At 42.6% G+C, this 13,898-nt stretch overlaps 1 protein-coding gene across 1 annotated transcript in view; it reads right to left on the reverse strand.

Annotated features, from left to right (window-relative positions):
* Nucleotides 1-12,696, reverse strand: part of pole2 (polymerase (DNA directed), epsilon 2) — a 48,538-nt gene extending 35,842 nt beyond the window's left edge. The window contains exons 1-14 of the mRNA XM_084311205.1: nt 12,584-12,696; nt 12,225-12,325; nt 11,626-11,701; nt 11,106-11,183; nt 9,129-9,222; nt 5,075-5,149; nt 4,838-4,921; nt 4,298-4,354; nt 4,002-4,050; nt 3,838-3,910; nt 1,454-1,626; nt 725-814; nt 520-574; nt 323-382 (exon numbers count right to left, since the gene is read on the reverse strand). Of these exons, the coding sequence (XP_084167331.1) occupies nt 323-382; nt 520-574; nt 725-814; nt 1,454-1,626; nt 3,838-3,910; nt 4,002-4,050; nt 4,298-4,354; nt 4,838-4,921; nt 5,075-5,149; nt 9,129-9,222; nt 11,106-11,183; nt 11,626-11,701; nt 12,225-12,325; nt 12,584-12,654 (1,136 nt within the window). The 5' untranslated portion in view covers nt 12,655-12,696. The remainder of the gene's footprint in view (nt 1-322; nt 383-519; nt 575-724; nt 815-1,453; nt 1,627-3,837; nt 3,911-4,001; nt 4,051-4,297; nt 4,355-4,837; nt 4,922-5,074; nt 5,150-9,128; nt 9,223-11,105; nt 11,184-11,625; nt 11,702-12,224; nt 12,326-12,583) is intronic.
* Between the last annotated feature and the right edge of the window lie 1,202 nt (nt 12,697-13,898).

Here is a 13,898-nt window from a genome sequence, read left to right on the forward strand (position 1 = left end):
GTTTACAACGACCCGGACCCACCCCGCCAGCTTTCACACCCTCTAATACAGCCAATTGTATTAGTGTGAACGGCCAGCCAAGCTGGTGACAACGCCGGAGCTGTGAGCTGGATTCGAACAGGCGAATCCAGCATCTCCGGCGTTTGGTGACGAACGCAATATCCGCTACGCCACCTGACCGCCCCGGCCTTTAAACATTTCAATAGTATTACTTGTTTTTATTGCTACATCAAGGCCATTCCAAATGGATACCCCACAAACTGACCAAGCCACCTAATAGAATTCAGGACATTTGCTTCAAATCGTGTGTTTGGATGCTTGCCTTGGTAAGATGGTGCTGGGTCCAGGGTCTTCAGGACCAGGTACGAACACAAAGCGACTACTGCAAGTTTAGCATGGATACAGGAAGTCAAACACCATGTTATGATGCACTTCAACTGGTAATGAAACATAGAATAGAATAGAACATAATAACAATACAGTACAATAGAATGGCAAGACAACTCCTTCAAACAGTACCTGTTGTGAATGTTGGGATATGCACATATGGCATCAGCAAGAGCTTTCAATGACTCTATAAACAGAAACAGAACGTCAATAACAAGCAATACAGCTGTTCAATCACCTTATTTGCACTTCTAAATATTAACTACTTAAGAGAGGAAATACTATTTAAAAAGGAAATCAATTAGAAATTATTAGAGACGGGATTTAAAAACCTTGCCTTTGAGAGATTTGATCTGTGTTTTTCCATAGGGGGCAGAGGAGAAGTTTCCACAGAGGATGAAACAGGTGGGAGGCATGGCAGCATAGCCTAGAACACAATACACACGTATCAGACTAGAGTATGTGGTGGAAGAGCTAACTATAAATAGTTATAAAATGTACTTGTGAATAATTAAGATACATGAATGTTCTGGTTTAAATAACAATGACATAGTCTACGTGTTTATGTAGGTCTGATGACATGTTTAGCTGTAGACATGGACATTTAGAAACGCACGCATTAGTATGACAGAAAGTCAGGATGGTCTGACAAGAGAGCTTAAGTAGAATTACTAATATTTACACAATCAAAGGGAGATGTGGTGATGATGATACAGAAGCCTTTTAACTAACAGTAGAGGGGCTGGCAGTGTCTGTTGTTACAGATCAATATGTAATGACTCAGTGTTTGCCAGTTCTTCCTTGCAAGAAACAAATCCGGTATTTTTGCATGTAACCAATAAAGTACTGTGTTCATTCCTGAAAACCTTTCGTCCGAAATCTTATTTCCCACTACAAGTACTGTCAAGTCAAGTTTAGCTTCCCTTTGAGAAGGTGCCCGACACATCTGTGCTTGAGTAAACCAAATATCAACAGTCAGGATATATATATATATACATAAATTGTGTTTTACATGTACACAGCAATATTCACTAGTCTGTCTGAAAATGTTAAATGGATACAAGACCTGAGAACATGAGGTGGATCTTCTCCATCACCTCCACGCTGTCCAGCCACACGTCAGAGAGGACCACCAGCATGGCGTCCTCATTCTCCTCCTCCAGCTGCTTCAGCTTGGCGGAAGCCTTCACGGACGTGTTGGACGGACCGCCGAAGAAGTTGATGTTGCCATAATAAGCCCTTGGGAACGCAGGGAAGTAAGATTCAAATCAACCTTAGTGTGTTGCTTGTGTTGGATTCATCTTGAACTATTCAAAATCAAGATTAGGATGTAGCAGTTGAGGGAGGGTGTTGGTACTTAATGTGTTTTAAATCAATATTGTTTTGCTTTGATAAGAGCCCTTTTAAAATTTGCAGACAAATGTACCTCCATATGGGTAATGATGAACAATCAACCACTGATTGCCAGTGAGATCTGTAATCACTCTACCACCCTCTGACACTCTGAGGGTCATCAACAGGCAAAATTACAACCCTTAGCACAGACCAAATTATATTATCAGGGTATATGTCTCCTGTGGGTTACATAAATATTGTAGAAGCCAAAACCAACATTATTAGAAGTTGTATTATATGGTAATGGTGTATTTATATTTGAACACTAGGGGGCACACCACCTCTATTATAAGAGGCTGTTAATCAGAGCCGCCCTAGGGCATGCACCTGCAGAGGATTTACTCTCAAACCTGCTCTCACTGTTGGAACCGCTTCTATAACAAACAATTGACAACGGTTCTGTTCAACTTCATCATTATACATCTTTCCTTTGGACAATAAAACCCTGCAAACTACATCGGCTGCAGCTTGGACATTCATCTTTATCAACATCCACAACTTTAATTGCAGAGTATAGGAAATATCTAAGTGGGTGCATCGTGACGCTTGTCAATTCATTGGGGAGCGACAAGCGGCCACTACACATATGTATATATATATATTATTAAACAAATTTATAAAGTTGTGTAAATTAATCCCAGCAGGTCAGCTAAATTATTCATACAGATGTAAGTCAAGTCAAGTCAAGAGTTTTAATTGTCACGGCATACAGGTATACAATGAAATGCGGGTGGTCTTGCCCGCAACGATGTGCAATACAGTGGTACAACATCTAATAGAATCAAAAAATGAAAAAACAACATTGTGCAGTAAACAGGTAACAGGTAACATGGAGTGACATCTCGGTATCTGTACATAGTTATTTACAGAGCATATGGCACATGCTAGTTAGCTTTGGTAGTGCAATACACTGTTCCTGTTATTCTAATTTAAAGTGTCCTTTCCTTTGGCCATAAGTGTGCGTGTGTGCGACATGAGTGTGTGCCCGCTCATGTTAAAGTGTTAAGTGGCTGCTCGTGTGTGAGCGTGTCGTGTGTGTGTGTGTTCATGTGTGCTTGTGTGTGGATAGTTCAATGTTCTGAGCACTCAATGTTCATTGTTCATGGCTCTGATGGCCTGGGGGAAGAAGCTGAGCCTAAGCCGCTCTGTCCTAGTAGCTGGGGTTCGCAGGCATCTGCCTGACCTCAGCAGCTGAAACAGGCTGTTATTGGGGTGGTGAGGGTCTTTCATTATCCTGCAGGCTCTGGATTTGCACCTCTTGTTGTATAGAACCTGCAGGGGGGGTAGTGCAATACCCGTGGTACGCTCGGCTGAGCGCACCACTCTCTGTAGGGCCTTCTTGTCCTGTGCTGTGTTGTTTCCATACCAGGCAGTGATGTTTCCGGTCAGGATGCTCTCTACAGCTCCTGAGTAGAAGGACTGGAGTATCTTCCCCGATACTCTGAACTTCCTTAACTGTCTCAGGTGGTAGAGGCGCTGTTTCGCCTTCTTTACTACTGTGTCTATGTGTGTTGACCATGTCAGGTCCTCTGAGATGTGGACCCCCAGGTACTTAAAGCTGCTCACCCTGTCCACGGTAGCCCCGTTAATCATCAGTGGTGTGTGCGTCTCCTGCTGTCCTCTCCTATAATCCACAATCAGCTCCTTGGTTTTACCAATGTTCAGGAGCAGGCTGTTGTCCTGGCACCAGCGTTCCAGTACCTCAACCTCCTCCCGGTAGGCCTTCTCGTCGTTGTCCGAGATCAGCCCCACCACCACCGTGTCGTCTGCGAACTTCACTATGGAGTTGGAGCTGAACTTGGCCACACAATCGTGTGTGTAGAGTGAGTACAGCAGGGGGCTCAGAACACAGCCCTGGGGGGACCCGATGCTCAGGGTGAAACTTAAGAGTGTTAAAAAATGAAAACGTTCCACCAAAGTAACATAATGGTTCAATGGTAACTTGATCCTAGTTAACACAATATCTCATATCAGATAGCAATGATGGCTGCAATGACTGCAAGCTATATGATACAGTTACAATACTTGGCTTAGCTTTTCACTAAACCTACTGACCTTGTAACCGATGACGGTTCTGTTGGTGGGAAGCCGAAGGCATTAACGTGGAAAATGGAGTCCTCGTACCAGCCTACAGGAGAGAAGAAGCAGCTTCAACTCACACTACATAACACAACATCAACTATGTAATATCAGAAAATAAACAAACTTAGATTTCTCACCCTCTGCCAGAACAAAACAGGATTCTGTGTATAAGCCATTGTGAAACTGGTGAGATCATGGTTAAGGAATACATTAATTATTACCGCCATGACATAGTCATTGTATCATACAGTAACACTCTCTTTGTTATTCCTCCTTGTCTGTTAAGCCTTTCAGCCATTGTGTAGTGGTGAAGGAGGCAATTTCCACCCTACACTGTAAAGTGCTTCGAGTGTCTAGAAAATCGCTATATAAATGCAATTATTGTTCATTCTTTAATTCATTTTTATCACCATTGATCAATATGAAAGGATATTGCCTTGGACATGTCCAGTTGTACTGTTCCACTTGGGTCCTCCAAGTAGAATTTACCCTACAAGAAAAGAAAGACTTTGCTATAAAATGTCTAAATGTTTACTGTGACTGATTTGTAGTGTCAAATTTCCCTCGGGATGATTAAAGTATTTCTATTCTATTCTATTCTATTCTATTCTTAAATGAGTCAAACAATACAAATGATGTTGACTATTTAAACAGGCAGGCAACACAATCCATATTTGTTAAGAATTTCGGTTAAATAACTTTTCATGGATTTTAAGGAACACATTTTATGTGTTGATTGATTGATTGATTGAAAACTTTATTAACAGATTGCAGAATGGGTACAATACAGTACAGCTCAATACATACAATTGTTAAGGGGATGCAGACCAGAGAAAGACTTTCGTCTTGTTTACATCAGGGTCCCCCATTTTCAATTCATCATAAGTGTCAAATGAAAGTTGTGTCAGCTCTCAACTCATCAACTTCTCTGAAAACATATAGGTTGACAAAGTCATTATTATCACGAAGTCACCTCTTTCAGCTGGGTGATCATCCCCAGCACGATGACTTCTCCCAGCTTAGCTGAGCTTCCCAGTAGCGCTTCAACTGTCTTGAGCTGGGACAGACAAACACAATGACAGCATAACCTTTAGGTGTTTGCTTTCAAAACAAGGTTACAAAGCATTTCACGTTCGATAAAACCATTATTAATTAGGAGAACAACTCGGGGTAATCCATATGCCATATGTATTCGTTATGGGTTTATTACCTGAAATTTGTTCCTGGCGTCGTCGACGACAGCTCCTACCGCAGGTGGGGTGAAGAGCTCGTGTCTATGTGTTCGCTACAATAAATGAATAAATGAATGAATAAATAAATAACCCACCCATTTCAACGCCATAATACACCAGCAATATTTTGAGGCAATGCATCTGGACAATTTCCCCAACAATTATGACCATGAGTGTTGTTTCTTTAGATCTTTAAAGCACACTATGTCAATCCACAATGATTTTGTCCCATTTATCTATCTCTCCCAAAGGCAACATTGTGCATCGTCAATGCCTTTAAAAGTTGCATACAGTACATAATAATAATAATAATAATAATAGATTTTATTTGTAATGCGCTTTACAATTGCGGGGAAAATCTCAAAGCGCTACAGTTAAAAGAACATAAAAACTAGCATGCATAAAGGAAGAAAGAATTAAAAATAGGCAAGACTAAACATAGAATAACAGAGAAACATAGAATAAATAAAACTGATAAAAGAAATTGGTAAAAGAACATAAAATGTGTGGAGCAAAGAATTTGATAAAAAGTCAACAGAAGGCTCTACTAAAAAGGTGAGTTTTGAGGCCTTTCTTGAAAGCATCCACAGCCTGTGGTGCACTCAGGTAGTCAGGGAGAGCATTCCACAGACTGGGAGCGGAAGAGGAAAAAGCCCAATCTCCCATAGTGCAGATATTGGTCCTTGGGCGCTGGAGGAGGTTTTATGTGCGCCTCAAAGGTCAGGTAAGGGTCCATTTTTACCCCTAGGTTGGTGATTGTTGGTGACAGGGTGATGTTTTGGCCGGAAAAAGTGATGGTGGTGATGGTGGATGAGCGAACCTGCTGTGGGGTGCCAATAATAATGGCTTCAGTTTTAGAACTGTAAGAAGTTGTGCTTCATCCACGCCTTGGTCTCCTCAAGGCAGGTGGTCAGAGTGGAAGATGGCAGAACTGTGGATGGGGTAGGGTTTATTTTTAGGTATAGAGTTGGGTGTCATCAGCGTAGCAGTGGAATGATATTCCATGCCGGCTGATGACGGAGCCAAGGGGGAGCATGTAGAGGGTGAATAGGGTGGGGACTGATCCTTGTGGGACACCACAGGTGACATGATGGGTGTCAGACCTTGCCTCTCCCAAGGAGACATACTCCGTTCTCCCGGTGAGGTAAGATCTGAACCAATCAAGGACAGAGTCTGAAAGTCTGATGGTGGATTGAAGCCGGTGGAGGAGGATGTCATGATCGACGGTGTCGAAAGCTGCTGTGAGGTCAAGGAGGATGAGGAGGGAAGGAGAGCCAGCATCAGTGGTCATCAGTAGGTCGTTGGTGACCCTGACCAGGGCAGTTTCGGTGCTGTGGCCAGAGTGGAAACCTGACGAACTTATCGAGAAGTTGGTTAGACTTTAGGTGGTCCTGAAGCTGAGCGGCAACTACCTTCTCCAGCACCTTGAACAGGAATGGGAGGTTGGATATGGGTCTGTAGTTGGCCAAGATTTCCAGGTCTAGGGAGGGTTTTTTAATTCATGGTTTTATGACTGCAGTTTTAAGGGCAGAGGGGACATGGCCAGCGTGGAGAGAGAGGTTTATGACCTTGGTGATGAGGGCTCATAGCGACAATATTGTATTTCACCAGGGCTGAGGGAAAGGGGTCCAGGATACAAGTGGAAGGCTTCATTTTCCTGATGATTTCCTCAACCTCTCGCTGTGTGATGATTGAAAAGCAGCAGAGAGGTTGAGTAGTCGCCGGCTGTGGGTCAACTGTTTGGACTGGAGGGGCAGAGGGGCTAGAGAGGAGGGAGCGGATGGTGTCAACTTTGGTCCTGAAGAAGGTGGAAAAGTTGCTACACTGTTCCTCAGAGGAGTCGGAGTGAAGTGATATTTGGGGTTTGAGGAGGTGGTTGATGGTGGAGAATAGTTGCTTGGAGTTTCCAGGACTGTCATTTATGATGGAGGAGTAGTACTGGGACCGTGCCAGTCTGAGGGATTTTGAATAGGACTTCTGGTGTTCACGGTAGGCCAATTTGTGTACAGTGAGTCCTGATACCTTGAGTTGCCGCTCAAGGACACGCCCAGCAGTCTTCATACTCTGCAGCTCGCTGGTGTACCAGGGGGCTGAGCATGCGAAGGTGACTGTTTTGGATTTGACAGGGGCATGGAGATCCAGAAGACTGTTCAGGGATTAATTGTAGAAGTCTACTGACTCAGTTGCTGATGAGAAGTTGACAGAGGAGAGAAGCTGGAGGTCCAGGGTCATGGTGTCCGGGTTGATGTTTTTGAGGTTCCTGAAACGGATTTGGCGCTTGGGCTTGTTGAGTGGAAACTGGAATGATAGCTCCATTGAGATGGTCTTGTGGTCAGATACCCCCAGATCGTAGACTAGCAGGTTGTTGATGGGGGTGGAGTTTGTGATGACCAAGTCGAGCGTGTGGCCCTTTGTGTGTGTGGGGACATCAATGTGTTGTGGGAGGTTGAGGCAGTCCAGAAGTAGCAGAAACTCAGCTGCAGGGTGGCAAGAGGGCAAGTCGACATGAATATTTAGATCTCCAAGTATTATGATATTGGCAGAGGTTGTGCAGAGTGTAGTGAGGAGGTCCTGCATCTCTGGGATGAAAACAGAGTTGGGTTTAGGTGGCCGGTAAATCAGTAGTATTGTCATGAGGAGAGGGGGTTTACATTTGAAAGCAAGGCATTCAAATGAGGACAGTACAGGCAGGGGCAGGGGGGACAGTTCCAGTTCCTTTCTGTGAATAACGGCTAAGCCTCCACCACGACAAGTACATGTCATTGTCTCCTTAACACTTTCGAGTGCCAGCCACGAGAAATCTCGTTAGTTCATGCCATGCGTTGAGTGCCAAGGACGAGAAATCTCGTTATTTAATCGCTATTTTTTTTATTAGCGATTTCCATTCATTTTTCATCAATCTAGCCTCATGTTACTCATTGGGACTGGCTCTGAGCTCAAACAGGTAAAATACCGCCCCCTATCGTCTCCCGGATGGTAATGCACGCATTGGATTGGACTGAATGAAAATGTATGGGGGTAAAAAATCCGGAATCCTCATTTTACTTCTCAGGCATGTAACCCGAGCCGATTGCAGTCATCGCCGACCCTCAGAACAGCGTGGAATATGTGTTTCGAGTACCCAGGATTGGATCAATAAACGCGATCGATATTTGGAATGGCGATCAGGAATTGGAATAATCTTTTTGCAGAACATCTGATGTGAGGTAAGGAATCTATTTTACCAGTCTTGGGGTAATCAGAGTTTTTTTTCACATATATCTCAATGTGTCCCCTATCTGTGTATGCGTGTGTGTGTGCGTGTGCGTGTGCTGACCAGGAAATAGATAATAGATTTTTCAGCCCGCTTCTCTAGCGTGCATAAGTACACATAATACTATCGATAATCTAGCGTTTATTTGAAAACGATTCATAAATGGGCCGAAAAATGACAACGTGTTTTGTGTATTCCACTAAAGGGCGTTTATCACAGAATATTTTTTATTTTCTGGAAATGTCCAAAAACCAGCGTTTTTCAAAATGGTATAAAACGGAAATGTACGGATGAAAAAACAATCGTACATGTTGACTGCAAGCAAGTCATTGATAAGCGACGGGCATATTAGACACATAGCCATAATATAGAATATAGAAATAGCTCTGTGAAAATCATGAAATATCGGAAAATCAGTCTAAAAAGACTGGCATTCAAGCGATAAATCATGCTGGCACTCAAAGTGTTATTAAAACAGAGTAACAACAAAGAGAAGTACAGGTGCAGATGGTTATCAGGTACAGAAGGCCTCTTCTGGCAAGACGACCATTATGACCAGTCTGACAGCACGCAACATGCCCACTAGTGATGCTTCTGATGCTTCTAAACTCTAGTGATATTCGATTTTGCCGTCAAAACATACATTGAGGTAAAGAGAATTGTACTAGTCTACACATATGAACACTTAGTGATTTAAATCAAGACTACATGGACCTTTTCCCCAGGGGACAGCCAACTCAAGCCTCATACAGGACATTCTGGAAGCAGAGCCAACAGACCTGCTGGAGGATAGTGTAGCGTTCTCTGAAGAGCTCCGCCTTGTCTCTGGCCCCACCGCATAGACTGGGGGCTGGATGGGAAGTCATGTTGATGCTGGGGGAGGATACAGGGGTAGAAAAGTAGTGAACAACTTAGGGATGCCCCGATCACGTTTTTTGCCACCGATACCAATCTATATTTTATAAATTCTTTTTTATATAAAATACCTTTTTTTCCTTTTTTCTTTTTTTTAATCAAAAAAGATCTCTCGGATCGGTGTCGGCCGATATGGCTCAAGACGATCGGTGATTGGCAATCACCGATCGTCTTGAGCCATATCGGCCGACACCGATCCGAGAGATCTTTTTTGATTAAAAAAAAGAAAAAAGGAAAAAAAGGTATTTTATATAAAAAAGAATTTATAAAATATATATATTATATAATTATACTTGTAGTTGTATTATCTGCGAGACATCACCACCACGCAACAAGTCAAAATGCTTGCCATCTCCACTGTCTGTGTGTATACTCTGCTTTGATCAAATCACATTCAGCATGCCCTCAGCAGGGTATCTGCGGCTCTGCAGATATACCCTACTCCCTCAGCTAGCCCCGTTTGTGACTGCGATGCAAGCCAAGAGCTCGAATACGCATCGAATCTATCTTATAAGACATTGATATCAGGAGCCATCTGTAGCTACTGCTAGCCGGCTAGATAACGTTAAGACAACGCCTCAGTGAACTATTTAGTTGAATGGGACATTTCGTTTTGAACAGTGAGCTAACGTGAGCTAACGTGAGCTAACGGAGGTATCATACACTAGTACTAGACTATTGCTGGAGAATTTGTTGATATCAGGAGCTATCAGTAGCTAGCCGGCTAGATACCGTTAGACAATGCCTCATCATGTATTAAACTAAAAGTGAATAGTTTACTGGGTCATTTTGTAACGGTAGCTAACATTAGCTCACGTTGGTCCCACTATACTAGATCCATCCATCACTTTACTAGCCATGTTAATGTGCACATCAAGCACTCGTTAAAGACGAGCGGTGGGTCGAAAATATATCAGATATGAATTTCAAAAGGTACGCACCGTTGCATTAGGGTTTCACACAGACACGCAGCGGGGTTTGAAAGCTCGGCGTTGCTAATAAACATTTTAAATCATTTTTATAAACGAGTAAAAAAATCACTGAGCTAGCCTTCGCTAAAATAGCTGCTTCCGCATTTTACAGTAGGAGCGCTGTGATTGCTGGGCGCACCAGACACGTGACAAAGCAGCCATTTTTACTCGTTTATAAAAATTATTTAAAATGTTTATTAGCAACATCGAGCTTTCAAACCCTGCCGAGTGTGTGTGTGTGAAACCCTAATGCAACGGTGCGTACCTTTGAAATTTATATCGGATATATTTTGGACCCACCGCTCGTCTTTAACGAGTGCTTGATGTGCACATTAAAATGGCTAGTAACGTGGGAATAAGTGACTGCGTATTCAACCAAGGGTTGCATCACAGTCACGAAAGGGGATAGGTGTAGCTTGAGGTCTGCGTGTCATTTATAAGCAGGGAGGGAAATCAACACTTGTCACCAGCAGCCAAATCCAAAGGGGTTTATGTGGCTGGAAGGTTTGTCTAGAGACACCCTGGTCAGGTGAACAACTGTACTCTTTATTAGTGTCTGGTGACACTCTGTCCAGTGGGTGAAGAAAAGTTAATTGCCCACCCTGGTTACAAGAGAAGTCTAGAGAAGTGGAAAGGAACAGTTAAGTAGTTTTAGCAAAAAAAAATTATTTGTATAAAAAGATGTTTTAAATTTAAATTGAGGCGGCCAGAAGATGCAGAGCGTAGGGGTCTTGAGGGTGTGTAGTTAGAGACCATTGACCGGAGGTAGGCGGGAGCGGTTCCCTTTGCACGGTATGCTAGGTCGAGGGCCTTGAAGCCTTGAAGCTTATTTTGGGTCATTTTCACAGAGAAAAACCCAATTTTACTTACGGTACAAACTTCTTCCTCTCTGCACTGTAAATGTATCTGGGAACATCAAAAGCTCCAATGATGTTGAAAACATTATCTCTGGAAAACAGTCAAACAAAAACCATGTTTACTTGAGGTTGATATAATACTACTATCCAACAACGAGTTGTTTTGCTATAAAAATGGATCATACAGTAATTATGTCATCACAGAATACGCGAGGGCCACCCCCAACTAAATAAATCCTTAGTTGACATGTCAAAATATAAACTAAAACATTAAACTTGCCTAATCTAACCCTAGCAAGAAAGATCCATATAAGCATGTTATTTAAAGTGTGTAAATTGGAGTGCTGCTTACATTCATAGTTACAGACAGTATATAGAGTCCTTTCAGGTGATGCATCACATTCACACTTCAAGTCATGAGGGAGGATGGATAGATGTTAACAACATGGGCTGGCCACAACATTTCAAAGCACACTTATGTGGTTCTTCGTTGCAATGGTTCAATTGACAGGAGACAACAACATAGGACTTACATGGTCTCGTTACATGACTGACTGCAGTCCTGCACAGCACTCTCCACAGTAGAGAGCTCGATCATATTAGAAGCCACTGTTGAAAGATGAGGGCTTTTAGTAATTTGGCTAAATGTCTAAACACAAGTGACTTCATTCAGTCCATAGATGGGATCACAATCGTGTACATTACTTGTTGACTAAAACAAAGCAGCATTACAAAATACAAACAATGCAATGATGTTTGTATATACAAATACCTAATATATTTGATCAAACATAAAAATCAATAACTGTACATTTAATCCATTTCACACTCACAGTTCTGTTTTTTTTCTCTTTTCTCATTATGGACTTTGTATCAAGTCCTTCATAATTAAACCAAAATAAATTAGCATAGCCAGGTGACATTTTACACTTGTTTCATCATATAAAAGACAGTAGTACAGGCTCTAGTACTGTACAATATTGACATCCCAGACACCACACAACACAAGCCATAAACAGAGACCTGAAAAGTGTTCTTGTAGTACTAGTACTTTTACTTGTGGTCACTTGTGTTACGTTATACAGGACATCAAATATCCTATACTATTACCACCTGTTGACACTTAACGTACATGGCTGCTTCTCCACTGCATCCAAGACCCTCTCAATCACATCATCCAGTTCAATGGGACTGACAGACTCCAGCACCCCCAAAAGGTACTTGCTGGCTTCACTGTAACACATACAACGGTATGATCACAGACAGTAAAATCCATATGAAAACCCATACTACTAGTTTGCTGACTGCTGTTAAGATGACAACAAATGTTGAAGTTATACATGGATTCTGTAAACAGAGCACAGCCTAACGTTACAGACCGAGACTCACTCAGTGACGTTAGCTAACGATTTGTGTGATGCTATCTGAGGTAGCCAACAGGCAGTGCAGTAAATCGGTCTATGACAATAAAACAACAATAAATAAACATACGGTCGAAGCATAAGTCCCCGCATCTTGAAGCCAGCAGAAACGTTTGCCTTTATTTTGCGTAACACATCCATAGTTACTGGTGTCAATAGTCAATATTTCGCGCTAAATAACAACTTCCGTATATTTCGTCACTTCCTGCCAGAGTCACGACAACTTTAGTTGGTAACAACTTTGACATAATCACAACGCGACGTTTTTGAAAATTGCCCACAATTGTTCTAATATCAAGCGAAGTGGACAGTAGAATAGCGTATGTAATGTTAGATCTACTAACGTTTTAGTCTGTGAGTATGTTTCTATGTTTTTATGACAACACTATTACAGATTCTTTTTTTTGTTATCTGTCACAATGACTGTAAATTGTACAATCACTTTTAACTATTAAGCCCTCAGTATACTTCCTTTGCACCAATGACTTCCCCTCAAATACAACAGTGTAACAGGGCTATCTGCACTGTAGTGTTATCGTCAATGCCTTAATACTTAACATGGGAAAATTCATTCAGGGCCAACAGTGCCCTCAGCTGAAGGCCCTTCGGTGCCAACGCTTTATCCAATGGAGAATAGGACTTATTTGCTAGTGCTTAAAACATATCAAATATAATAGCAATATATCTAAATAACACAGTGATCGTCAATGAGTTGCCTCCAGTCAACATGCACGAAACAGATAATTTTTTCATACATACATTTCCATTTTATACCGTGATGAATATCAATATATTTCTAGGGCGTTCTGTCTCATCTCAATAAACTCCAGCAAATCGAGCTTGAATGTATTTCCTTAGAAATTGTGCCATTTGTCGCCTGTTCGAATCCAGCTCACAGCTCCGGGGTTGTCACCAGCTTGGCTGGCCGTTCACACTAATACAATTGGCAGTATTAGAGGGTGGGAGAAGCTGGCGGGGTGGGTCCGGGTCGTTGTAAACAGCGACTCCTACAGTTCGGTCGGGGGCGCCTGCTAAGCGCGGATAGGACCTGAGTGGGATAGTGTGATCCTTCCACACGCTACGCCCTCTCAGAGAATATCCGCGCTGCCAGGTGAAAAGAAGCGGTGATTGGCTGGACGTGTGTCGGAGGAAGCACAGGTAGCCTCCACTCTCCCAGACCGACTGTGGGGGGTAAGTGCGCAGCGACCAGGAAGGGGATTGGGAATTGGCATAACGACTAAGATTATCGATAGTATTGTGTCCTCATGCACGAAGAGAAGCGGGGTCTGAAAAATCGCTTCTCCGTACTTTGGTCGGCGCGAACCTCACACACACACACACGCGCTCCGATGGCGGTGATAGGAACATCTGATTACCCCAAGATT

The sequence above is a fragment of the Notolepis coatsorum genome (assembly GCF_963971535.1).
Source record: "Notolepis coatsorum genome assembly, chromosome: 3".
NCBI classification, from domain to species: domain Eukaryota; kingdom Metazoa; phylum Chordata; class Actinopteri; order Aulopiformes; family Paralepididae; genus Notolepis; species Notolepis coatsorum.